Source organism: Oryzias latipes, chromosome 12, assembly GCF_002234675.1.
Source record: "Oryzias latipes chromosome 12, ASM223467v1".
Taxonomy (NCBI): domain Eukaryota; kingdom Metazoa; phylum Chordata; class Actinopteri; order Beloniformes; family Adrianichthyidae; genus Oryzias; species Oryzias latipes.
Window position 1 is genome coordinate 12,189,120 of NC_019870.2, and position 27,800 is coordinate 12,216,919.

Consider the following 27,800-nt stretch of genomic DNA (forward strand, 5'->3'; position numbering starts at 1 on the left):
AAAACTGTGTTTTTATATATGACCCAATTAAAATAATTACATCTTAGAAAATGAAAAATACTATGATAAAAAATGATTCTCAAGCAAAAGTGTAGATGAAGATTTTCTGATTTACTGGTGTTTCACCTAACTAGGTTTTCTAAGAGCACAAGGCAAAAACAAGAAGAGAAATTTTAAATTGAAGTTACATACTGTGCATATAGGTCAACATTTCCTTTTTCTTTCTCTTATTCTTGTTTTTAATACATTTACAGAACATATAGACATTTTTACACAAAATAACAGCCCTGGGACAGACCGGCATCCTGTCCAAGAAAAAAATAACAACAGTACATGGGCAACCTTATGAACCTGAAAGGGATAATAGCAGGTTCAGAAATTGATGGATGGATGGATGAATAAGAAGTTAACAAATGTAAACAGACAATAGTAAAAGAAATAAAGAAGAAATATTATTTAAGAAGCAGGGAAGTACAAAGTTCCACTGTATGGTACACATTGGATGTATGAATTTTTATAAAAGTAATAAAATTCAGTAATGTAATATATCCAAAAAAGTTAGGTATTTTTTCTTACTTTGAAATTATGTAAATAAAATTTGATTTAAAGAAATAATAAATATACAGTATTTTCAAATGTTTTATACAATTAAAATAGGTGTTTATATGTTTGAGGTTTATGACGCTATTCATTTTCAATTTGGTATTTATAAATAGTCCCAAATGGTTTCAGAGCTCAAAAGAAAATAGGAAATGTGAGGTACAGATTCACGAGTCATTGCAAAGTTATGATACATATGTGGACATTTTTTCTATGCACCTATTTGTTGAATAAAAACGTTATTATTAATGCAATTTTTTCATATTACTGAAGAGATTGCTCCGTAAAATTATTATTGCCTTTTTATGTCAGATTCTTTTTGTCTGGTGCTTTTGGAGGAGGCTCCCTGGTTGAGTGACGTAGACAGCGACGTGCAACAGTTAGTATTCCGGGTGGACTGAAGTCGGTGTCGCACTTCGTCTCTCCAGCGTGCAGACCAGCGCTCATCCCGCATCTGATCAGACGTCCCTGCAGCCTGTGAGTAACACTCCACCCTCACATCACTATTTTTCAGGAAATGTTTGTTTCTAAATCTCTGCGTCGGTCGGTGTCGTCTCGATGGCAGCCAGTCGTCTCAATCAGAGCGCCGTTGGTGTCGCAAAGCCCCGTGTGCATCATCATCATGATCATCTGCTGGCAAACAAACGCCTCGGTTTGAATTCGAACCGGTAAAAACCGGGTTATCAGCCCACACTGGTTACTGCGCGCTGTTCCATCACACTGGGAAAACGGGACATAGTGACTCATAGGTTAAAAAAAAAAGTCAAAATACAAAAAACGTTTTGTTAAAAAATGCCTTAAGAAGACGAGTAAAACTATCCTCATTTTTCACAGAGTAAATTTTATGATAAATGAATATTATAGCAAATTTTCTTTTAAAACTGTTATCTATGTTCTTGTGACATTTTTTCTGACATATATGTAAAGGTCTCAGGTGTCCCTTGAAAAAAAGACCTCATCAAAAATGTGTCAGAGGATTTCTTTATCCAAATCGCTGTGAATCAGGAGCAGATGCAACGAAATGCAGTTGGAAAAAGCTTGTAGCTGTAATAGGGGCCACAGTCATTGGCCACAAGCTCCCTGCTCTATTCCTTCGCAGCCGCTTGCAAACGACTAGATCCATGTACGTCTGCGTTTTCCTCGTCTAAGCTGGCACATCGATAGCTCTGATATTTCTCGCCATTTTTGGTGCACCACTAATATCATGTTGGGGGTGTGAGGGGCTGTAAGATAGAGAGTGTCAACAAAGGGATGATGACTTATTCTGCACCAAATCCTGCCCCACCCACAACTCAGGTTTAAATTTCTAATGAACTCCTGCCGCCCTGCAGAAACTATGTCCTAGAAAACAGCACAAGTTTTTTTAAATAGTCTAATAACCGCATAATCATGATTATAAGACCACTGGGGACGCTTTTGAAAATGGATCAAAAGCTGATCAGAGTGGGACTTTAAAAGCAGTTCAAAGTGACCTAACTGATTTTTTTCCTCTGGTTTGACAGCTGTTTTTGACGCTGACACCCATCATCATCATGTCTAAAGGCACCGTGGTTCTGGCGTACAGCGGCGGGCTGGACACCTCCTGCATTCTCGTGTGGCTCAAGGAGCAAGGCTATGACGTCATCACATACTTGGTAAAGTTTTGTGACAACAGCAGGTGGCCCGGTGATGGTCGGCCCGCAGCTGCCTCTCCGCACGCCAAGCATTGTTGAAGAGTTCTGCCTGGCTGATTGCAGCATCAACAGCTCAGGCGCGCTTTGTCCAGCTGTGTGCACGCGGGTCAACCCTCATCCCTGGATTTGGCTTCATAATAGGAGCCTAAATCTGGCTAGATTTACGTTTTGACCCGGAGGGCACATTGGAAATGCAGAGGCAGCAGATTTTATGCTTCATCTTCACGAAGTGTTATTTTAGTGTTGGGGGTCGGTGTGTTTTTAGTATTTTTATCATGTTCTTGTGGCATTTTTCTGAGCATGGAGGACATATATGGACATATATAAAGAAAATTAAGCTTAAATTGAATTTCTATTCAAACTATTATTAATTTAAAAAAATATTATATTTGTGACGTGAAATTACACTGGGTGGACCCCTTGTAAGCGCTCTATTCCACTCCATTCTGATACATTCACTTGCAGACAAATGGATCCAAGTCTGTCTTTGTGCTCATCGTCTGAGGTGGCAAAACTATACAGTTGGATGGCTCCAGTATGGATGGATGGATGGATGGATGGATGGATGGATGGAGAGAAAGAAAGAAAGAAAGTACTTTATTAATCCTGAGGGAACTTGCAAGTCCATCCATTGCTCCAAATATACCCAATAAATTAAATATGAGAATCATAAAATAGTAATAAATAATCATAAAAACGTGTTTTAAATTCATTATCTCCTTCCAGTTTATATGATAGATCCCTGATAAACGTCAGTACTAAAAAGAAGTTAATGTATGTCTGAATTTTTAACAAACAAAAATATGAATTTGGAAAAACTGTCAATCTTTATTTCAGATAAAACACACCTTGTTCTAAGTATATGTGCTGCTGGTTGACTGCACCTGTTAACATTTCACAGGAATGTGTTTCCTTCAAGCTCGCAGGAGATCTGGCAGCGTCTCTGTGCCCTTAAGCATATTTCATTTCCTCGGGACACCTGGTCTGAATAACAAGCTGGTGGATTCTCAGAAATAACGCTTGCTTGGTCACGTGTCTTTGTGCTCATCCATTAAGTGTGGACGTTTAAAGAATTATTTATTGCAATTTTGTTTAATTGGATTTTGACTACAAACATAAACAGATACATTCGCTGAGCTCTAGAGTGATTGATTGCATCATCTCTGGCACTACTTAGAACTAATGCATTTCTGGATGCAATTCAATTTCCTGCAGTTGAACAATGAGAGGGAAGTTTTGGAGGTAAGGAAAGTTGCAGCTTGGCTTTTGACCTGTAAGGAGTAAAAAAAAAAGACAGGTTAGTGTTTAAGAGCCATAGTTTTTTTTTGACTTTTGTTTAACTGCTCAAATAAAGGGTTACATTTAAATATATATATACTTTAACCAGGTTCACTTGGTGTGACTTAGATGTTTCAACCAAAAGTAGAGAAATATCATTTATGCCTCCATCTCGAGCAAATTTTATATAACACATTTGTCATTGTGGCAGTACCGAAAAAATACACTTGAGTAAGGGTACACTTACAAAAAAGTTAAAATACCCTTGAGAAAGAATATGAATATAAGTGGTTTAAATAAAAGTTAAAATAGTGGTTAATATAACTACTCAACTAATTATTTGATTTCGGCATATCTGATTTATGGTTTAAAGAATTGTGCCAAAAAAAATCTAATACTTAATGTGCAATTTGTAAAAAATCCTCATGAATCATCTTGACAACAAGACATTTACTAATGTTTAGAGTAAAATAGTGGTACATAATGTAAAAATGTTGTTTATTACTGAAAAGACTTGTTTGCAGACATATTTACCCCTGTCAATATCAATTGTCCTTTCATCCAGTTGATCCCTAATATTCCAGATACAACATGAGCATCCTTAGAATAAATGGTTGTAACAAAAAGAGAGAGACAGGTTTGACTTTCACTTCAAGTCAATAATATATTTTGGTTCAGTAAAACTATTTTTTTAAAACAACTTTTACAAGAAGTTAATTATATAAATGTAAATGAATGAATTGAAATTGTTACTTCCCACCTTGTGGTGGTCAGAGTTTTAGCCATAAGCCAGAAGAACCGACCTTTCTTCTTCTGCAGACCTTAAACTAGCTATTGATTATTATTACACTATATTGCTAATTAGGGATAGTATACGTTTATATCCTACTTATTCAAATGGTATAAGTTCATGTCTGACCTCTTTGCAGTACACAAACCTAACAGATCTGCAATAAACAGAGCACTGGAAGGTAAACTCTTGGTTTAGAATTAGAAAAATCAAGCTGCTTCCGCAACATAAAACTTTGCCCTTCTCTTAAACTTTACTTTAAAAGGATGACATTTCTGTATTTTTGTCTTTTCCTTTTTTCATTTCCTTTTTTAAGATTTAGCCATAATTCTATTGTTGTATTGTGAATCTGCCTGTAAATGGTTTTGTGCAAATAATGTGTAATTATTTGTGTTTGTTTCAGGCCAACATTGGACAAGATGAAGATTTTGAAGCTGCAAGAAAAAAGGCAGAAAGTCTTGGTGCAAAGAAGGTGAGTGACAGGAAATGGAGGGTTTGATTGAGCCTTCAGGATAAAATCCCACTTATAGTTCATCTACAATGCTATTGTTAATTCACTAATAACCAGATCCTCTTCATGTTTGGTCCTAATCTATGATTAAAGTACTTTTTTATATACATAAGTCATTCAATAATGAATGTCTCATTAATAGACTAATTAAGAAGTCTAATAGCAACTAGATTACTTATTTAAATAACTATGAGTGAGGTTTTACATTTTATAGTCAGATTACACAGCAGAATTATGAAAAATCAATTTGTGTTCTAATCTTGTATACATTTTTTAGCTTTTGCTTGTTTGAAGGGAACACTATCTTCCAATTTCCGCCCAACTTGCCCTCTTTGTAAATGGAAGTAACACACATCTGCTCTGTAGATTTTCATTGAAGACCTGCGCAAAGAGTTTGTGGAGGACTTCATCTGGCCTTCAGTTCAGGCCAATGCAGTCTATGAGGACCGGTACCTGATGGGCACTGCCATAGCAAGGCCTTGCATTGCCCGTCGTCAGGTTGAGATTGCACGGAAAGAGGGTGCCCAGTTTGTCTCCCATGGCGCCACTGGAAAGGTTAGTCATGCATGCAACAACAACCTCCAATCTCCTTGCAATCCCAAGATTTCACGTTGCTGTATTGTTGACCAGCAGATGGTAAAGCTTAAAATTTAGTGGGAAGTATAACTTCATCAAGCTTACTTGTTCAGTGACTGATTTACTGTGGTGTCATCCCAAACAGCCTTTTCTAAACATCAGGAAGTTAAAAAGGTCAGAAAATGTGGACCACTTGTAGGCAGGGTTGTACATTAACTCTTTTTAACCAAAATGCAACCAGGAGTTTGAAGCTTTATACTTTTGAGAAATTACGCTGTTTATATTTTATTGCAATTATTAAAATGTTTAATCGGGATTCATCGCATGATCGTCTGTGATCAATCTTGCTTCTTTCATATTGCTCATTCCAAAATTGCATAATAATGTATCCAAACTTTTTTTGATTGCAAAATTTTAATTGGGAAAGTAGTTTGCTTTAAAAAAAAAAGATTGTTTGCTGTACTATCCAAACCGCAGTTGGAATTTAACCATTATTGTTTGAGCAACAAAAAGTCAACATTTTATAATGGGGTAATTTTTGTTTATTCAATACTTTGAACCGACATATGTTTTTCTCAAATCAGAGAACAGCAGAAAAACCCTGTAATCAGTCATAAATGCCTCTGTTGGAGGAACAAAAGTGTATTGAAATACTATTTTGGCATTTATTCAGTCACACGTTTATGCATTATTAATAAGTTAACATGCCCAGCCCTTCCATTTACACATGAAAATGAAAATGTTTTTACTGAGAACTAGAAAATATAAACCATATTGCTCATTCATCAAGTTTTTTCACATTATGGTCATTTTTTGCTTTATTTATATAATAAAAAGTATTTTTCAGACATTGATTGTATTATTTACCCTGTAATGAGAATTTATTTTTAAATGTTAAGTTATTATTACAAAAGGAGAGCTCACTTTTAGCATCATGTGTGGTTTTGTTGTTACACAATATAGTAAATACAGTTTCTTCCCTGTATAATCTATGTACGTGACAGAAATAAAACAACAGAAGATGGTGATGGGAGAAAAGATATATGTATGGCCCGCAGCAGTCACTGACTGCAAAGACCATATCTCTCTGTAAAATTGTTGTAACCCTTGTGATATCCTAGGCACTTTAACATTGAGATTTGGGTCATCTAGACCCACTAGACAGTGCGTTGAACCTTTTTTCTTCAATGATTTGTGAACCTCACTGGTGTCCATGGATTACATGAAATCTTTCCACCTTTATCCACCTATGTCATGCTAGGGAGAACACGTCAATGCAAGGGTGGGGTCATCTAAGGTAGCACAAGGCTGAACCCTTGTGCTACCTTGACCATCTCCCACGTCACACTAGTGTGCCGCGGCACACTGGTTGAAAAACACTGCCTTAGAGGGTTAACTTCTAATGCAATACATGTTTTGTCCTGTAGGTGGAGGCAAACACCACTCGTTATTTAAAATCAACTTGATATTAGACCCAACAAACTTGGAATCTTTTAGTCATATCTCTAACTCTGCACTAGAACTAAAACTGGGATGCACCAAAGTGACAAAGGGAACTAATTAAATTGAGTTATCTGACAAAGACTCATAATCAGACTGAATTTGTAAATTTAATAGCTGTTTGTTTTTTTTTCCTGTTTTATTAAAGTTAAGATTAATACAGATGGGATACATGGAGATAAGTCCTTTTTTGTATTTTTCAGGGAAATGACCAGATACGCTTTGAACTCACATGCTATGCCCTGTACCCTGAGGTCAAGGTTAGTTTGTTTCACTGTCTGAAGGAATGAATTTTTAAAAAAGTGTTTAAAAAAATACTGCAGCCATGTTTCCTTAGATCATTGCACCGTGGAGAATCCCTGAGTTTTACAACCGCTTCAGAGGGAGAAAAGACCTAATGGAATATGCGCAGGTATTTGCACACTGTTTTAGTAATCAGACAGTGTATGTCTGTTGAAATAGATTATAAAATGGCTAAAAATGTTAAAATACAGATTTAGCCATAAACAAATACGAATAAGTAGTAACAAACATGTAGTTGGACCGAATGTAGTAGAAAACTTGTTTCAGGAAAATCTATGTGAGCTTAATGCAATGGTTATGGTGTATGTGAGATCACAGTATAGGTGGAAATGTGTATTTCTTTTCCAAAACTGACTCATAACCCCAAAACCTCTATTTACAGGCTCCTCCACTAGAGGGCAGTAATGATATTTTAATTCAACACTGTAAAAATCATAAACACATGTAAAAATACATCTACATAACACAGAATTGGTAAAATTACATTTATTTTAAACTGAATGTCTCATAGGTAGCAGAGTTAATTAACACATCATTGTTAAAAGAAGGACACAAGCCAGTTACTTTAAATAAAAGCTTTCTTTGCTCTTAAAAAAAATACTTTTTTTTTTTTGTAACTGCTGCTTTGTGGAATTATAGAAATTTGGCATTCCAGTTCCTGTTACTCCAAAGGCACCCTGGAGCATGGATGCTAATCTCATGCACATAAGGTGAGAGGAACGCATGTGAATGTGTCGACAGCTTTTATTTTAAGTAAGCAACAAAACAGCTGCAGTTCATTAAAAAAAAATCTTTGGTCCCTTTTATTTTACAGTTATGAATCTGGTATTCTGGAAAATCCCAAGGTAAGTTTCTGTTTTAAAATCTCATCTTTTTAATGAAATTTCATTTTTTTGGTCCTCCTTGTCAGAGAGAAACCATTTTCAGACCACTTTGTTTTTGCTTAGTTGAGTACATTGAACATTTGGAGTGACACTGAAGTGAAACCTTTATTCTCTCTCTGACAAATTCACCCGGGACAAACTTGTTCTTTTAATGATACCACAGTGAAGACATGGGTTTGATCCTCGCTGGGGTCATAGATCAGTGCAGTACATACAGGTTGCCCCAAATGACCCCCAAAGCTCCCATCCCTTCGTCAATGTGTCTGTGTCTCTCTTTCTCCTCACCCCGGGTCCTCGCCGGGCCCTGGGAAGAACCTGGGACACACAGACACTGACTTGTCGTCAGCAACGCTTCTGCTAATTCCCAATTTCATGGGAGCCTCGGAGGGGGAAGGGTTAGAGCGTTGCGCCCAGCTGGGGCCTCCTGAGTTCCAGCCCCAACTCCTCGGGACTTCATTGTTCCACTGGTTGTGCTGCCGCAGGCTGCGACGTGGGAGGGGAGCCACTTCACCATGACACCGTGACACCAAAATGTCACCAATAACAGTAAAGTACAAAGACAGTTTGCCAGACAGATGAGTCCCCATGCACAGGGTGTCATAGGGAGAAGAAGGCTCCCGCTCTGTTGGAGAGGAGGTGCAGGGGCAAGACCACTGTAACTCACAGACCTCTGGGGCATTCTGTCCCTTTCCCACCCTTCACCGCCTCTTTAGTGGCCGTCCTGTGAAGAAATGTTTTGAAAAGAATGAAACAACCCAGCTCAAAAGCATAGCTATGTATCATAGGATTGCATAACTGATTTTATTCAGGGATTTTGTGTTAGACCAGTTACTCCAGTATTGCATCAAATATTGGTATTAAATACAATAAAATATTTATGGTCCCAAGCCCTGAAAGACTAAAAGGATTTGAGTACATCAGGACAGCCACAAAATAATATTTGAATCTTCATAAAAGGAGTTTAATCATTCAAAAATATTTTAGGAGGTCTGAAATGTTTCATCTTCTAAGAGGGTTTATTACAACAAAAAGAAGAAGATCAACCAACATTTTTCTCAAATTTTGACTTTTAACTTTTTTCTTTCTTAAATTACCAAATCCGTTTTATTAAGGGGCGGTTTAATGCAAATATGAATAAATTTGATCTAAATAATGTTTAAAACAGATTATAATCTCCAATATTGATTTTGGCTATTTGACATTTCCTGTGGACTTTATTTGCTTACTTTAAGTTTTTTTAAAGGCGACACAATTTAGAAGAGTTGTTTTTAAGGGTTTTTATTGTTTTTAGTATAATTCCTGTAATTCCTTTCCTTTGTCTGAATGATAAAACAGTGTTTTAACATTTTATTTCACAGAACGCGTAACTTCTAAACCTTTTTAAAAGTTTTAGCTTCCTCAGAGATTGGTAAACGGCAAATGCCAGTCACTGGGGTGTTCATTTTAGACATTTTCATAGGTAGCAATGCTGATTCCATGCTTTGTTTTTAGCCATAACAATGTAACTAATGTGGATTTTACCACAAAAAGTTGAACTTTTCTTCATAAAGTTTTAGAACTAGCTACCTTTGCATGTGTACCTAGTGATTATAGATAAAAACGTTTGTTAAAAGTATATTTTTTAGATTGAAAATGAGCAAAACCGATATTTGTTTCCATTTTTTGCAATCAATGTTTTATTTCATTAGCCGGACTAATAATAATTGAAGTTGATGTAATTGACAAAAAATCCTACTATCATTTAAACAAAACCAATTTTATTACAAGCTGTCAGACAACCATGGGAAATTCTGATGCATCTCACGACCATCAGAAAGAGGCCACTTTGTCCTGAGCGGCTCCCTCCATGTTTCAGCGTCCGCCTCTCCTTTAGTTTCAGCCCTAAAGGCTGAGCCCAGACCGAACTGGAGCCCGGCTCCGCCCACCTTTGACACAATGCTCCCTCTTTGCTCTACGCAGTCAGATTAGGAAATGTCTAAATGGTCGCTCACGTGTTTCCCCATAGATAAGAGAGTTCAGATTACTGTGTGATTAACGCTGGATCCTTCCTGATAACCCACATTGTTTCCTTTTGACCTACAGATTTTTACTTACTCATCAGCATTTGCTAATGTTAACTTTAATCTTAAAAAGGTTGTTATTCACTCAATCAAAGCAAAGCAAAGTTGCAAGAATTTTTTTTTATTTTTTTCCTTTATTTAAGAAGCACTCTCTTGTTTTGGAATATAATCTGTAACATGTGAAACACTAAATTCAGTATTTTAAGTTTTAACTATTAATAAGATTAGTAGGTAGCAGCTGAAATGAAACCAAGCACCGCTGCTTTGCACACTGGTCAGACTTTGTCATGTAATTGCATTCTTTATTTCTCCACACACGAGCATCTAGTGAGCGTCCAGAGGCAGCTCGACACCTGTCTCAACTCATTAACACATCATCTTAGCAGTAATTACAGCCTCTGTCATGACATGTCCCCAGGCCCACTTAATTCTTTGATCAGGGAGGTGATGGGCCACTGCTCGTGTTGACCAGAGGTAAATGAGCGAAACGCTGAACCTCAGCTCACTGGGGAGGAAATGAAAACTTGTGTGCCGCTGGTCGCATGGCTAGCTGGAAAGATGGATGGTCGGAGAGCTGCCTGTAGGGGTAGGAAGTGGACTCATAGGCGAACATGTGGATGTGAATGTGTGCTTTGAAGCAAAGAGGTCAGGGCCGGTCCTGTGCCCTCGCTACCCTCAGGCCTGATAAGCTTGACCTGCAGTACTTAGCAAGTGGTGTCCCTCTCTTAGCATCCCCTCATTTGTCTGTTGTCTCTGCTAAAAGGTCAAAATAAGAACCAAACTTTTTTTTTTTAGTCAAACATGATATCTGTTTTACACAAAGCATGTATATTGTTTTATCTTTATGTCCATTTTCCCTGTTTGCATTTAAATAAGACAGATAGACCTGAAATGTAGTGAATTAAGCATCACTTCAAACCAATATTTCTCTTCCTTTTTCCTCCCTCGTCTTACCTCCTGCTACCTCTATCTCTTTTTAGGCCTTTTGGCTTTGATTGAAAACCAATGAGGCAACTAATAAGAGGAAAGAAGTGGAATTTTACTTGCTTTAGGTTCATGCGTCAGCCTTCTTTTTTTTTTTCCTGGACGGGAGAGCGTTTTGCACAACAATATCGCCAAAGCAAAGACTGCCAAAGGAGCTGCTCTGTGCTACATGATGGTGCGCTTCACGCCCCATTTCCTACCAATACCCTCGGCCCCCCGCCTCCTCCATCTTTACCTTTTTCCTCTTTTTCGGGGCCACGGCTTTGGGACGGGTCCATCTGCAGGGGGTTTAAATTGAAATGCATTGATCTCCTGGATGGATGGATGATCTTCTGCTTACTGAAAGCAACCCATATTCCCTTTTTTTTAACCCAGTAGCTTGTGACTTGTTGTTAGATTGTGGTATGTTTGTATTTAGAGTTAAAAAAAACATACATTTTTTAAAAATTGATCAGTTTATCTGTTTTTTTATTAACCAAATTCTACATATACTTTCACCTTTTTTCACCACTTCAAAGTAACTTTTTTGCAACATCTTTTTATAAGAATGATAAAGATAGTGAGAAAAGTCAGTAATTTACAACAAGAATATCTTTTAAAACTGTCACATATAGTGACGTTAATGTTTTAAATAAAAAAAATGTTCTCGGTAATTTTTGTTATTGTTTTTTTTCCTGTAAATCACCGCTAACAGTAATAATGAACTGTAAAAAAAAAAGTCTTAAAAATACGTTAATACAAAAACTCAAGTATGTCTTTTCGTGTTTTATCCTAAGGCTCAAATAAAGCCAAATCAAAATGTTGGCTTCCTTGTTTCTGCTCTAGTAGAATAAGCATCTGAAAGCTTTTCAGAGTTGTCATCATACTTGTCTTTCACTGGCTCTCATTTGGGATCTTTCAGAGCACTGAGGCAGAAAATAAAGAAGGAGACAGTCGCCTTCCCAGTCAATTTTAGTGTTTAGTTAAAAGGAAGGAAAGTGATTGCGCTGCTCGTTTCCCCCTCAGTGACAGGCGGCGAGCAGATGCCCGTTTAGTTATTGTATGATGATTTAGACTCTGGTAAAGCTTTCCATTTAAATGCACCCAGTAGTTATTTTGCATGCTCCCCCCTGCAATTTGATTCAGCTCAGGAGACATTGGCCATCGTCTTGTCCTAATGCTGTGTAATTGTTGCAAGCACAAATTGGTGGATGGACTCACGCTCCCCTAGGTCCCAACCATGACTTACTGAAATTGAAATCACTTCCTGCACCCAGGGACTGTGAGAGTGACAAATATCTGTCAACTACAACAACTTAAGTGGGCTTTGGTTTTAGGTTTGGTTGCTTGATGGCCATGTAAGAAATGTCTTTGTTGAAAATGGATCAAAATTGGAATGTCACTCAGAAAGTAAGCCTTGGAAAAATATTGGAGACAAGGATGGCTTTAAAAAAAGAAAAAAAAGAAGCCTTCGCATGACAGCAACTCTGTCTTTGTGTCGGATGTTTTTTTGGCTCGTCTGATGGGTATGTGAGTTATTTTACCGTGGACTTTTCCTGTAGTGAAGTGTCTCCTGGAGAGTGGGAAGTCAAACTGCAAAAAGCTCACTCGTCTCTTGATGCTGTCAAGATATCTTTTGTACAGGTTCATCCTTATCACTTGCCATGTGTTGACTTTTTCTGATATTTCTTTAAAAGGCAGCCAAACTATTGTTCTATCAATAAGGTCCAGTTATTTAACAGTAAGACTTGTGAAATAATTTGAGGGGGAAAATGAGATTGCTTTTTCTTTCCCCCCCAGAGTCAAGCTCCACCTGACCTGTACTTGATGACCAAAAACCCAGCGGATTCCCCCAATGACCCGGATGTCCTGGAGATGGAGTTTAGAAATGGTTAGTTACTCTTTAGCTTGTCAGTTAAATTCTACATATGTATCACTTTCAAATAAAAAAAATGCATGTAATAGAAACATGAGCCATGCCAACCTTTCCCAGCATTCTGAACTACACAATTTTGAGGCAATTCACCTGTGCAGCTCAGCGTTAGTATTCCAAACCAATTTCAGTTCAAATTTAACTTTATTTATATAGGACCTTACCTTCTAGTAATAGTACTAAAATTAATAATCATAATTTAAAAAAAGAACCCAGCAAACACGTTCCACAAAAACAAACAGTCCTTTAAATCAAATTACGTAAACACGAGGAAATGTAAAAACGTCTTGAAAGCGAAGCTAAAAAATGGGCTTTGAGTTCTTAAAAATCTCCACAGTGGATGAAACCCTCATGTCCTCAGGCAGGCTGTCCCACAGGCGAGGCCCACGGTGCTGAAATGCTGACATTTAGAGACACTGATCTAGATCTGGGTGGTTGCAAACCAATTTATCCATTTGTGAATAATGTCAAATTGCCGCATGGTTTACCCGTATAAACTTTGATTAGTAGTTCATGCTCAACATCTCAATTCCAGGTCCTCTAGCTGCAGAAAAAAAGCCAAAATGATTATTCCTCCAGTAGCTTCCAGCAATTAGATGCCTGTGCACATTTTTTTCCACTATGGGTTTGGATTCTTTTAGGTTGTGCTATTGTGCTTTTTTGTCAAACTGATTTAATCATTGTAGAAAATCATTTCAAAATGTCCTTTTTATTTATAAAGTTTCATTTTTATTTTAAGTTGTGTCATGTATTTGGGAAAAAAGTCAAAATCATGCCACTTGAAAATCTACTGAAATCTTTGTGTATTGGGTGTAGAAATTTAGGAAATGTTTTGAACATTTTTGTCAATTGGCATCGTGTCACTTTTTCCCTAAATCAGTTCCTGAGTTTGAACTGAAGCAAAGTGGAAATATTGTAGATTCTTCTTTAATTTATTGAGTCTTTTTTTAATGCATTAAATGATTTGCTAGACTAGGGAGCAAAAATATTTTCTAAAAAAATATATATCTTTTTCAAAATATTTAAAAAATGAAATTCTTGTTTCCACTGATTTTTTTATGTGTTGTCCTAATACTGTCTTCAGCAATATAATTGTGTTACAATGAATTTATAAACCAACACGGTTTATTGGTGAAAATTCTCTTAAAAATTACAGTTATATCTTGAGCTCTACATCTTCTAAAGCTGACCCTCTTCTGCACTTTTTATCTTCTCTTCTGACCACCCAGACTTATCCTTAACCCCTGACAGTTATTTGGCCCAAAGCTGAGATGTTTGGCCCAAGGGCTCACTCTCAGTCCGGAAGTATTAACTCCAGCGAATACACCAGCCCCCAAGGCTCAGAGAAGCGCTCATTAGATGATGTTGCTGCAAGGGCCATGGCTGAACAGTGGAAAGTGTCACTTGTTTGTGCAAAAAAGAAAAAGAAAATGGCAAAACAGATCCAGGCCTGAGGCAAACCTCATAGATGTCCCTTCATCTTTGGTCAGCAGGGGAGGCTGATGTGCAAAAATACCAATCAGCTGTGAGGTAGAGCCTTATCGGATCCACTTTTCGGGGTCTATAGTAGCTGGAACTGTAGTTTAAGGTGTTACATATATTTACAAGATCCGTAAAGCTGAAAAGGTAATATAAATGAGTGTAAATTGAAGTTTCCTACTTTGTGTGGCCGTAGAAGCAAAAGGGTGTCCACATCTTTTTACCAGCTGCCCAAAGAAAATGTTAACTGTGAAAGAAGTTGGTTTCACTCCAGCTTGAGATGAGATGTGCTTTTGTAAAACACTGATGCACTAGACTGGTTTTTCGGGTTTTCTTTTTTTTTTTTTTTTTTTTTTTGCAGGCCTGGGGTCCATTTTCACACATATTCTCTGCCCCTTTTATTGAGTGCCCGATGACAAAAGCTGTTTTAGTTGTCCACACAAAGGCCCAAGCCTACTCCTCCCTCTGAGCACAAGATCAGCACAAGAATGTTTCATTTCATTCTCCCTCCCACCTTTTCATCCCTGCCTTTCTCACCAAAGTTTTCTCATTGATTAAAAAAGAATATTTTAACAACAGGAACCTTTTACCCCCGTCAAACGCTCCATTCCCCGGTGCTCTCCCCTTTTTTGAGGGAAAAAGCATCATCCCTCCCTCCTGTCATGCTAAAAAAGAGAGGAGGGAAAAGAGACGGAGTGGAAAAATGTAAAGCAGTAATTTTTCCTACAACTGTGTCTGTGCAGCCATTGTTTGCACTGTTAGGGAGCAGAAAAACTGAAGAAAAAGGATCATGAGGAGAGAAAGAGCGCCCAGTGAGTGATGGAACCTGCAAGATGGGCAGAACGAGAAAAAAAGAGCATAGCCACCGAAAGCTACACCTCCGTGTTTGGCCTCGGTTAAACTATTGGAACTTTTAATCAAACTATTAGACATCTGGAGTAGGTGAAGTGCTTTAGAAAAACACATAGGGCTCTGTCTTTTCTCTGAACAAGATTCTCCATTTAAAGATGACCAATCATCTTGCTGCAAGTCAATCAGGAGCTCTTCTCTTCAGATGTCTTCACTGACATCTGTGTGCATGTGTGAAGAGGCCCACAACATGGATGTACATTTCCTTTATTTTGCTTTTGTAAACACATCAATCCTCCATCATGTCTCTTTTTCCTTCCGTTGCTCCCTTCATCCACTGAAGTTGCTTATAGAAAATCATGAACGAGAACCTTTTTTTTGACAGTAATTGATGTGCACTTGGTTTAAGTGGCTGTGGAGAGGAAGTGAAGGTGTCTTCATGAGATGTTCTCAAAGTGTTAGACACATAATAGCCTGGGGAATGATGGATCTGCAGGTGGTTCTGACTTCTGCACATGGACATGAGGACACTGAAAAAATAAATCGAAGTAATGAAGACAAGACAAGAAACATGAATGTAATTGAATTAGGTAAAGGTCTACCCACAATGTAACAGCTCTAAAATGAGAATTTTTTGGATTTTTCACTACTGCGTTTACAAAATGTTTACCTTATTACTGTCTGGAATTAACGAAGAATTTTTCAAGGAGACTTCATAAACTATTTTTTACAGAAATTAATTTTTTTTTGATATAATAATTTGACCTTTTTAAATCTGTCATGAGTATTCGAAATGTAAAAAAAAACCACTTATAAAAACATACACTTATATTCTTTTATATTTTATGTCAAAAAAAAGTGTCTGTTGGGTGATAAATATACAGTTTTTCCATTAACATGTTTATGCTTTTATCAGCTGAAATGCCTGTAAAGTCAATTAACCCTTGTGCTATCTTAGATGACCCCACCCTTACATTGACGTGTTATTCCTACCATGACAAAGGTGGATAAAGGTGGAAAGATTTCATGTAATCCATGGACACCAGTGAAGATCACAAATCATTGAAGAAAAAAGGTTCAGAGCACTGTCTAGTGGGTCTAGATGACCCAACTCCCAATGTTAAAGTGCTTAGGACAGCACAAGGGTTAAAAGAACATGTTCAGTAGAAGTCTTTCAAATGGTTGATTTTAAGAGTAGTACTGAAATGTTTTTGTTTTTTGGGTTTTTTATAGGAGTGCCTATCAAAGTGACCAACGAGACCAATGGCATATCCAAAAATGCACCACTGGAAATTTTCTCCTACCTCAATGAAATAGGGTAAGTGTCATTATTTATTTATCTAAACATTTGAAAAGCAATGGGAGGAGTTAAGAATGGAAACAAATACAGAGAAACAGAAAAAGTAAATACAAATTATAGTACAGGCTAGGTATTTAACAAACAAGATACCAAGATATTAGAAAATCTCTGTTCTTTGAAGTGGAAAAGGAATAAGAAAAATACTCATTTAGATTTGATCCTTCAAATAGGAGGATTTTTTTTTATTCAGAATGAATTTATTTGATGATAGCCATTTTTGTATGGAGTCAAAATCTTGTTGCAATGAATTATAGATATCCAAGATGTTTTTAAAACAATAGATTATAGCATCATCTGCGTAGAGTTGAATATCACATTTTGAGCAGTAATTTGGCAAATCATTATTAAATATGGAAATTAATAGGGGCCCAAGAGAAGAAATTTGTGGAATAACTTTGTTTATACCAAAAAATGTGACTGACTGCCCCTGTGTGACACACAATGACATGTGGTTCCACTAATTTCTTTACAGTATTTAAATTATAAACCTTCAGTGTTTCTCCATTGAGGAATTCCTCACCTCAGCTTTTCATCACAGACACAAACTTTTGAAATTAAAAAAAAAAAATTATAGATTTTAAATTGCCAAAGTGTTAAGTTAAAGTGTGCTCCTATAATAATAAAAACAAACAATTTTTATCTTAGGGAAAAATAGTTCATTAGATCATGCGTTAAGTTTTAAGGGAAATTCCCTTCAGGTGAAATTCACTCTTGCTGACAAAACACAGTTAAAACGTTTTCTTTTTTCTTTTCCTCAAGTTTCAGATGTGCATTTTCACTTTTTGTGATGTAAGATAAAATGCCCGAATCCAGAAACTGTATGTTTTACCTCTAAATTGTGTGATATGAGACAGTACTATATCCCACAGCCACCTATAGACAGAGCTGTCATGATAAGAGATTACAATATTTTTGTGCCCTTTTAAGGTCAATCTATTGTTATCCATATCATTTTTTTCCTATTAATGAAGTTTTTGTGACACCAAACTAAAAAGACTGAGGTTGTGTCCAAATTCACTCATTACTCACTACTCAGTGCAATATATTGGGTGTTTACCATTTTGAAGAGCTGCCTGAATCTACAATTCCAAATCGAATGCCCTGGAAATTTCCCAGAAGTCCCTGCAAAAAACTAGTGTGGATCAGTCCTCATTAGATTAGGAAATAAAGACCAAAGTGCATTGTGTTTGAACGATTTGTCACAGAAAAAAAAGTATTTACATTTATTTTTTATTAATCATCAACGTTTTTATCACCTGAACACTGTGGATTCATAAATAGTCTTCATAAAATGTTAATATAAATCTTCTTATGATATCTACAGGTGATCCAAACAATGCTGTGAATAAAAAGCTGCAATAAACTCGTTCAAAAACAAAATTATGATAGTTAATATATAGAGTTAATATTTATTAGATTTTAAATTCTTAAATGGGTGAAATCAAATTAATAAAGAAAAAAAGCCTTGGCCATGTATCCGAATTATGTTAAAATCCAGAGGACTAGATAGTCCCGCTCCATATTGTCTCTCATATGTTAGAGAGTAGTGAGGGAAATTGAACTCAGCCTGAAACTAATTTTGTTTTGCATAGTGTTAACCACAAGGCAATAGGTCTAACTATATATTTTCAGTATTTTAAGCCACAGTGCTGCGCAAAGATAAAAAGAGAATAAAATGCCATTTCTGTTGTTTGTTTAGTTTATTTTTTGCTGTAATTTCTTGAAATAAACCATTTCCAAATCCAAGAATAAAATGCAAACTTTCAGAAAAAAAGTAGTTGTCATTTCTTCCTCTTCTAGAGGAAAGCATGGGGTGGGCCGCATCGACATAGTGGAAAACCGGTTCATCGGCATGAAGTCACGAGGTAACAATGTTTTTAGTCTCTGTCACTTTGCTCTGAGAGGTGTCTTTGTCTCTTTCAGTTATTTAACTTGACATCCTTTCAAAACATGATTTTTTCTAACATTCAGACCAGTCAAGCACTTTGAAATGAAATATCTGTTTCACATCAGAGCTCACTCTCTCTTTTTTTTCCCCTCTTCTACTGTCATGAACCTAGATAAACTGCAATCAAAGGTTTGCCTGTCCATCTCTGCTATACATTCTCTTTTGACAAGCTGAGCAGTAAATAAAAAAGCGGATGTGCAGTGTGCACAGCCTGACATGACACATACACGTGCTTGAACACAAACTCCTTTTCCCTCAAGACACTATGTTCCGTGATTGGCAAATTGACTGGCCGGCAGACTGTGGCTGCAGCGCAGCTTGGCAGGTAGAAATTGGAAAATGGGAAGCCTATTTTTCTGTCCCCTCAGTTGAACAAAAGATCAAAGCTGTTTCCTGCTCTGAAGGCGATGGGAGGGGGAGGAAAGCACAAGGTGCCCAAGTGGTTGAATAACTACCATCGAGGGTACTTGCTGGTCTTCTCCGGAGCGGCAGCCGTGTCAGCACAATAGATGATGGGAGGGATCGACTGGGAATGTGACATACTTATTTGTGCCGGGTCATATTTATTTGTGTTGGGTCAGAGAGGCGGAGGGAGGGTGATTGAAATGGTTTGTCAAGAATGTTGTCAGTGCACAACATAACATTTGACATCTTGTGTGCCAGACTAACATTTCCCAGCTGTCATTGCACTGTCAAACCTCTGACTTGCTGATGGACTCAATAGAAACACACTTTTGAGGCTTCTTGTCAAACTGCTGTAAAACTTTTGAAACATTCGGTCTAAAATAGTTTCTCAAAAGACTTTTCTGATGCATTCACTTTTCTATTTGAAATATGAAAATACTCATACTTACATTCAGTTACTGAGGCGGGGGGATTTCTATATTTTAAAAATCTATTCATGTGAGCTGCTTGGTTTTGGTCCAAAAGATTAGTTTCAGAAGACCTCATCCCAGACCTGAAGCCCTGCAGGCGTTGACATGGTTTGCATACCTTCAGTGACTAACTGTAACAAAAAAAAGGTTAAAACCCCTAAAACCATCAGTCTGGAGGGTTTAACCCCTTTAAGCCCAACCAAACTGCCACAGTTTGAAGCTTAACCAGATAGCCTTGCATTGCTTGCTTCTCTCTGTTAAGCTAGTTCCCTTTTGGACCTCTTAAGCCAAACTGCGTTTGTCAGGTAGTTTTAACTCATTAATCTGATAGAGACAACAGGAAATGTCCGTACGTGCCCTCTGCAGCTCAGGAACACCAGAAAGAACACAAGTAGTTGCAGCTCAGGCGTCAATCTTTTTTTCAAGTTTTGGACAAGTAACGGCATCCTTTAGTTGTGTTTCAGCACAGACAGATTTTTCAAATCCAACATTTGTATTTAAGGCGTTGCAAATTGAAGCTCACAAAGCTATTTGGGTCAGCTTTAGTTTAAATTGAATCTTAAGAAATCCACCTTCCTCTTACTTTTTTTTTTTAATCTAGTGACATTGTTAACGTCACTAGATTAATGCCAATATGTCTTTTTTTCCACAATTTCTCAAAGGGATACACAAGGGTTTCACAGAGCTATGATCCACATTCCAGGCTGCCAGCTGCCTCTTACCTTATCAGTTACCCAAGAAAGACCTATTACTCTTGCCTAATAGAGTACTTTTATGCAGCTAACCTTTCTACATTTACAAAATCTCTGTATTAATTGCGGTAAGACAAGTTGTTGCAAATTAAGGCACTTTAAAATAATTCTTTTAAGGATAGACTTAAAAATATGTAGATCGCAAATGTATTACAGTTCAAGTTGATATAGGAGACATGCATCTATTTACCTATTGAGCTATTTTGATTTGTAAATTTGACAGTGTCTATTTGTTTTTTCAGGGATATATGAAACTCCTGGAGGCACAATCCTGCTGAAGGCCCATCTCGACATTGAGACGTTCACCATGGACAAAGAGGTGCGCCGCATAAAACAGGGACTCGGTATCAAATTCTCTGAACTTGTCTACAATGGTAAGTAGCAGAAATGCATCGTTTTCATTACAATTTTAGTTGTTGCTGGGTTTTTTATCTAGCTGTTAAAGCACAGCTCACATGGAACACATGTGTGCATTCATTCCTGTGTGTGTTTGCACATGTGAGAGCTTTCTGTGGCTCAGGTGTCTTAATCCTCCCTTATGCCCAATCCACAGTCGTCTGCACCTTCATTCACATAATAGGATCAGTGCTATTACAGACTGACTGCTAGGCTGCTTCATTTATACCCTGCAGACACAAGAAGAACCCCACCACCACCGCCACCACCACACACACACACACACACAGCTATACGATGGCGTTACCTTTAGAGATTAAACCCACAGTGGGTTTAAATCATTAAGAAGTGCAGACTGTACATGGAAGATAGGGATTTAAGTTAACAATCCAGCTGTCTTGCATGTGTTTTCTGCACCAAAACCACAATATATTGTGACTCTTTGGGCAGTTAAACAATGTGCAGCAAATTAAATCTGAGTCCAAAGAAAAGAAAAATAACGTCTATTAATGAAAATTTTGACGTGAATTAACTTTTTAAACCTAAAATAGTTATGTCTGTCTTATAGAAACATTTTTGACTTGAAAATCAAGTTTATTTTCAAAAGTGAGGCTGTAATTGTACGACGCATTGTGCCAAATCGGCAGCAATGATAGCAGGAGGGGCTCGTGTCTTTGAACATGGGCAGACGATGAGGTGGAGGTCGGCCTCTGATGGGTGGAGGACCCCCGCTGAGTAGGGTGTGCCTGGCCTCTGAACAAATAGAGACATCCCTCGCCCATCTGTCCCACAGACTTGACTGTTCAGGTCAGAAATGAGTGCACAAACGCCTCATGAAACGAGTTTCTGTCAGACGATAAAGAAGAAAGAAATCCGAGCCAAAATGTCATGATTTTGTTGTCAATCAAGACTTAGATAAAAGGAGGGACGGGTCCCCTTAGCAGCCTGAGTGCGGGGGCCATGCCTGCCTGTCTTAAAAGAGATTTGCACATATATAAGTAGTAGAAATTTGCTCCAAATAACTCAGAGGGAGACTTCATCTCTTAAGCACTTGAGCAACATTAACCCTTAATGGGTAATAAATGAGTAAAAATAAAATTTTGATGTATTTGAAAAACAGCGTGACTGTCTTCTATACATTAGTTAAAGCAGAATTACAGTTGTTACTCACAGGTGGATTTTATCAAAGGATTCATAGGGAATTTTATCTCAAGTCTATTTTTTGTTTGTTTTAAATCTTTCTGTTGCAGGTTTTTGGTACAGTCCTGAGTGTGATTTTGTGCGGCATTGCATAGCCAAATCCCAGGAAAACGTGGAGGGCAAAGTGCAGTTGTCTGTCTTCAAGGGTCAGGTCTACATCCTGGGACGGGAGTCTCCCAAGTCCCTGTACAATGAGGAGCTGGTCAGGTGGGTGAACTTTTGAGGAAATGTGTGTGTGTGTTTGGAAAGCAGCTGTGTGTCCATGAGTCAAAGTGTGTGCTTGTTCTAGCTTGACAGATGTTGCTTTGCTGCTCTAGGCAGAGTGCAGCTATTTCACTTGTTGACCAGTCCGCTTGTCCAAGTTCTCTGATGACCTCCCCACATCAGCATACTAAAGTGACCCAGTCTCATAAAGACATCAGAGAAGTGTCCTTGTAGGGTCCCCCCCTGACCCCAACCTCACCACCTCCAGAGCCCCCTGCCCTTCTCGCTGCAGTAACAGTGGGCTGGTTCAGGAGGCTGACCTCTGAAGCCCTCTGGGCAGGCTCAGCACTGACCAAAGTGGAAAAAAAAACCCTCCATATGGCTCTCCATCTCCACTTAAGTCACACACTCCACTTGTACCCTAGAGTCAGGGAGCTAATGGTGTTTTCTGCTGGAGGAGAGAGGTGATTTCAATGAGCTTTTAAGAGAAAAGAACCAGGGTGTCATGGTAGTTAGGCAGGTCAGAAAGAGCGAGGCAAGAAAAAGAAAAAAAGCACAGCTCACACAGTCGGGCATTCATCGGCCAGTTGGAACGTGGACAAGAAAGCAAAAAGTCAATACAGTTCAAGAGAAAGAGACAGAAGCACTGTACTCAGATACATTTCTTCAGGTTTAGTAAAAATGATTGTGTGTACAATAGAAGGAAAAATGGGGTCAATCCGTTGTTTGTTTTCCCATTTCAACTCTTGGACACATGCCTAAGCTTGGTCAGCACATCTGTCTAGGTGGAGCCAATGACAGATGGGGCCAGTTTCTTATAAAGACACTCATTACAAACACCCCACAGACACACATACACATACAAAAACATCTACACCCTCAAGTGCTCTAATCAATGGTGAGGGGCTTAGTTTTTAAGCATCTCTGTTTTAGATACACTTTTTGATGGGCGCACATGTACAGTTTATGACGAGCTAGCACACTTTGACATAATCATCGTTTTTGTTGTATATGTATGAGAATATCAGAAAGAATTTTTTTTCTTTTTTTTAAACTCAGTCACACTAGAAATGCTTCTATCAAGAGTCAGTGTCACTGTGTAGGAAAAATCGAACAATTGAGCAAAGAAAATTAGAGTACCAATTTAACATAACCTTGAAACTCAGGTAAAAAATATTATTTTGTAATACCATATGTGCCTGTAAGCCTTTCTGTTTTATTAAACAAAACATCTGCAACAACCTCGATTTTTTCAGTTCTAAAAAATCAGCTAAAGATTTACAAAAGTACAACTTTTGTGCTTGAAATGAAGCATAATTGTTTTTAATTCTGGGACAAAAACTACTCTGGTGTTCTCAGGCTCTCTCAACAAGCTTTGACTATTTTTATTTTTATATCTACTAAAGCAAAAGGTAGAAAATGCTTTCATTTTATCAGATGTTTCCCTGGCGAACAAAAGAAACATGCAACGGTTTTAGAAAAACATCACGTTAACATTTATGTTTTGGATTTAGCAAATCCTCTGGAGTTTGTTAGCATCTGTAGCTCTTAACCTAAATGTATACATTTAAAGAACATTGAAGACATTTTAATTTAAATCTCATGTACATGAACTGATGATATCTAGATTGAATAATTGATTCGTCTCAAACTAAAATGTTCTCAATTTTATCTGAGTTTATCAAACAAAACTCTCCATTTCCTGCAAGAAATCCACTATAAGGATAAACTATCTGTATAAAATATCTTTCTTAGACAAAAAAATAGGTAAAAATATTACTTAATAAAAGGCCCAGGTTTTGATACACCTGGAGGCGGGCAGTATCTCACATTTTTAATTCTTTGCAGCTACACAAAAATCTGCCACAATGACACACTCACACACAGACCAGATTAGGCATGAAACCCCCGCTGACATCCTGTTGGCTCTCCACAGGCAACAGTAATCGGCGTCATTAACACAGTGGTAATACAGCCCGTCAGCGCACCCATCAGAGACATAAATGTCACCCTGCACACACTCGGCTGGCTCCGCTTTCAATTATTCGGCAGGGTTTCTTCAAGGAATACACAAACACGCGCACACACAAAATGCCATATTCTTTGCAAGCCACTCACTCATAATGGTGCTCAGGTGCCGGGTAGGGAGCCTTGTATTGAGAGTTGATGATTTAGTTGTCGGTCTTTCTTTTTCTATAATGTTTATCCTATCATTTGTTGGCAATTTCCTTTTTGCTAAGTGCTTCTGAATATTGAGCACAAGCTGTACACCAGGAGTTGGGGGGTGTCAACGGGGAGAAGAGGACTCCGTAAGGGAGTGTATTAAACGCTGCAGGTAGAAACTGCTGTAATTACTCTGCGCTCATTGTGAGGCGCTCGCACACACAAAGCAGAGGTATCCACACAAAGAGCGGCCTCAACGCCAAGCGGACACAAGTTAGAGATTTACTACTTTCTTAGAAGAAGTGGGTAAACTGCAGGATGACATCAGATTACAAAATCGTTTCAGCTCTTATTTTACACCTGATATGATGGGATTGTTTTTTAAAGGAGTTATGCTGGCTTTTGTGTCTCTGTAAATGAGGGTGTTTTCATCCGTTCGGATTGATTCTCCATTATTCAGGACGAGCAGAAGTAAAAGTCGAGCGCTTAGAGAAAAATCAATCCAAGCATCATTTGAAGAGAAATGGTCAGCGATCCAGTCCTTGCAGCGGATGAAAACACTAACTTTTATATGCTGCAATCAGAAGTGTTGTCCAACATTTCAATTAGTTGTTTAATGCTTTTATGTTTAGCATGCCAATCTTTTGTTTTTTTCTTGTCTCTGAAACCTCTATCTTGACTTTTCCTCTCTCCAGCATGGATGTGCAGGGAGACTACGACCCGTGCGACGCTTCTGGGTTCATCAGGATCAACGCCGTCAGGTTTGCACAAAATATTCCGAAAATTTTCTAACAGCTGGGCAGATCTTTTTTTTTTTTTTAAATAACTCACACTGCTTCTCTTTCTTTCTTTTTTTTGCACCACAGGTTAAGGGAGCATCACCGTTTGCAGGGCTTTTCTGGCAAAAAGCAGTAACTGTGGGAGACCAGTGAATCATCATTTTCACTTCCCTTTTTCTTCCCATCGTGTCTTAACTACTAAAAGGTCAACATTGTGCCTCTAGTGTCTACCTGCTGCCTTATTGTAAGCTGTGTTAGGTTGTAAACAAAACGAGTAAACAAGTTTGTAGCACTGAATACAGAAATGGTAAATAGTTTGTATTCTAACTATAGTGTTTTTGCAGGCCTGTTAGATGTGTTTATCTTCTGAATGTGCTTTAAAAATAATTAATTAATTAGTAAATGTTGAAATCATGTTAAATAAAAGGAGTAAAAAGTCTTTTCTCTGTTGTATTTTGAACTAATTTGCACACAAACTCTGCTCTAAAGCATACCATGCTTATAACTTTAAGTCTTTAGGCGCCATTTCCATCATTAATGCCTGCCTGGTTAACTCCTGGGGCTGTCCTGGCTAACCTCTGCAGCATATTCACCTTATGCAGATGGAGCTGCGCGCCGGTCTGAGCGATCATGGCGGCTCGTTTGCATTCACTCGACTGGAAGCGATGAGGCTGTTTCTGAGCTGAAATGGTGCAAGTCAAATGGAAGGGGGGGGGGAAAGATAACAATCTGCCAGATAGGTGTATTTCACAGCTCAGCACGGGGTCCCGACATTAAGAGAAGACGGGAAAGCGTTTAAAAGACAAAGAAATGGTGCTGGTTTTCACCTTTGGTTTGCACCAGGATAATGCAGGAAAGACAGTAGCAGCTCATTAACATCATTCAGGAGCAGTGAACTGTTTTCAGATGAAAGTATATCCAACACCATTTTAGCATCAACTAAATGCACAAATCTCAAACTTAATAGTTAGAAAGACTGGAAAACTACTTAAGTATCATAGCTGGCTTGATTAATTCTGATGCACAAACTGGAAATCTGAGCCAAAAAAGTAATAATGTTCCTGAAAGGACAGTTGGACACTTAAATCTAATTCATTTTACACATGAATCAAGGTAAAAAATGTGATGAACATGGTTATTTAGTTATGTCTGATACTACAAATAAAAAACCCACTGAATCCTCTCCCTGGACCATGAATTATATATTTTTAATTCAGCTCAAAACAAAAGAGGACATAAAGACATGCACTGCTTACTGCATTACTCTGCCCATAATCTTATTTAATAATTGGGCTAATCGCCTTCCAACTCTTTACCTTCTTAACTTGTGAAAATCTGTAAGTTCGTATTGTAAATCTGCATTGCTGGCTGTGGCAGTGGTTTTTGTATCAGCTGTGCTTTACACTGGTTTAGCCCGTACAGCTGCCTCTCCTTTGTCCCAGCCGCTGAAAGGTGTTAGTCCTTCTTCCGAATGCTGTGTACTTTGTGGGCCTCAATATTCAAGTCCACAGGAGACCCCCTGCTGGGTCTAATGGGCAGTGAGGAACCTTCGGACCCTTTCAGTCCTGCGAGAGCCCCTCCGCCCCCGCTCAATTACACGGCGGGCGTCTCAGACTTTGCCTGGTCAATTACAAGCCAGGCCCCTACATTTATGTCACAAACACAGACAGGTTGCAAGAAAATCAGTGTCCAAAATTGCCCGGTTCGAATTGAGGGATGGATGGAGGGGTATTCAGATTAGTTATTCAAGCTGAAGGGGAGGCAGGAGTGATGTGGACAGCTATCAATCTCAAGCGTGCATCAAGAGCTTGGTGAGGAGAAATCCCGGTGACCTTTCAACTTTTCTTCAGAAAAAATATGATCCTGTGGAATTTCTGCTGATGCACCAGCTGCCCTGTATATGTGCCTATGACCATTTTTGACTACAAGTACCAAAAAAGTACACATCTCCCACTGATACCAAGTTTAAAATTTGGCACAGTACTGTCATAGATGTGTATTGTCTTCACATCTTTTTGTTGCAATCAAGATTATTTTTAAAAAACTTTGTCACTTGTATGTCGTTGTAGTTGAATCTTGCTTTGTCATGGCAAAGTGTCTATTTTCATTTTCCAGACTTTTACAATATTTTGCTTATGCTTGGGTCGTTTTATTTAAAATTTTGTTTTGTTTGTCTCCGATTTTATTTTAATAGATTTTGCTTTTTTTAATATAGAAAAATATTTTGTATTTTAACCTTTGTCCTACTGTTTTTGTCATTGTTTATTTTTTGCGTCTTGGAATAGTTTTACAATGTTTTCAGAATTTTGGACTGATTTTATCTTGTTTAGCATTTATATTTTTAGATCATCTTATGTCTGATTTTATACTCTATATTTCTTCTGCAGAGCTTTGGTGTTAGTTTAACAATTTATATTCTTCTCTTGGTTCACAAATCTAAGCAGCTGCATGAGAGGGTTTTTTTTCCACACAGTTTTTTTAAAACTTTTTTTAAGCATTACCTTCTGATAATCTTATTTTTATTTAATTTTACCACTGCCTTTGTTGTGGTCTTTTGAAGATTAACCTCAAATATTATGTTCTGTGAGGCCCCCCCTTCTTCTTTAACTTTTACTGAAGTCCAGGCCTCTTTTTTTGAGCTATCCATCTACTTTTTCACTCATTTACCACATCTCATATTCCATCCATCTTCCCCTCCTTTCTACCTGCCTCCTCAGCTTGCCA

The 27,800-nt window shown here is 37.9% G+C and overlaps 1 protein-coding gene across 1 annotated transcript; it reads left to right on the top strand.

Annotated features, from left to right (window-relative positions):
• The first annotated feature begins 946 nt into the window (after positions 1 to 946).
• ass1 (argininosuccinate synthase 1) lies at positions 947 to 25,515 on the top strand. Its single transcript, XM_004074754.4, has 15 exons — positions 947 to 1,077; positions 2,103 to 2,234; positions 4,745 to 4,813; positions 5,219 to 5,407; positions 7,132 to 7,188; positions 7,266 to 7,340; positions 7,871 to 7,941; positions 8,046 to 8,076; positions 12,939 to 13,029; positions 16,633 to 16,717; positions 18,560 to 18,624; positions 20,577 to 20,708; positions 21,981 to 22,137; positions 24,993 to 25,058; positions 25,164 to 25,515. Exons 2-15 carry the CDS (start codon positions 2,133 to 2,135, stop codon positions 25,210 to 25,212), a joined length of 1,239 nt encoding a protein of 412 aa, XP_004074802.1. The 5' UTR covers positions 947 to 1,077; positions 2,103 to 2,132; the 3' UTR covers positions 25,213 to 25,515.
• Positions 25,516 to 27,800: the final 2,285 nt, after the last annotated feature.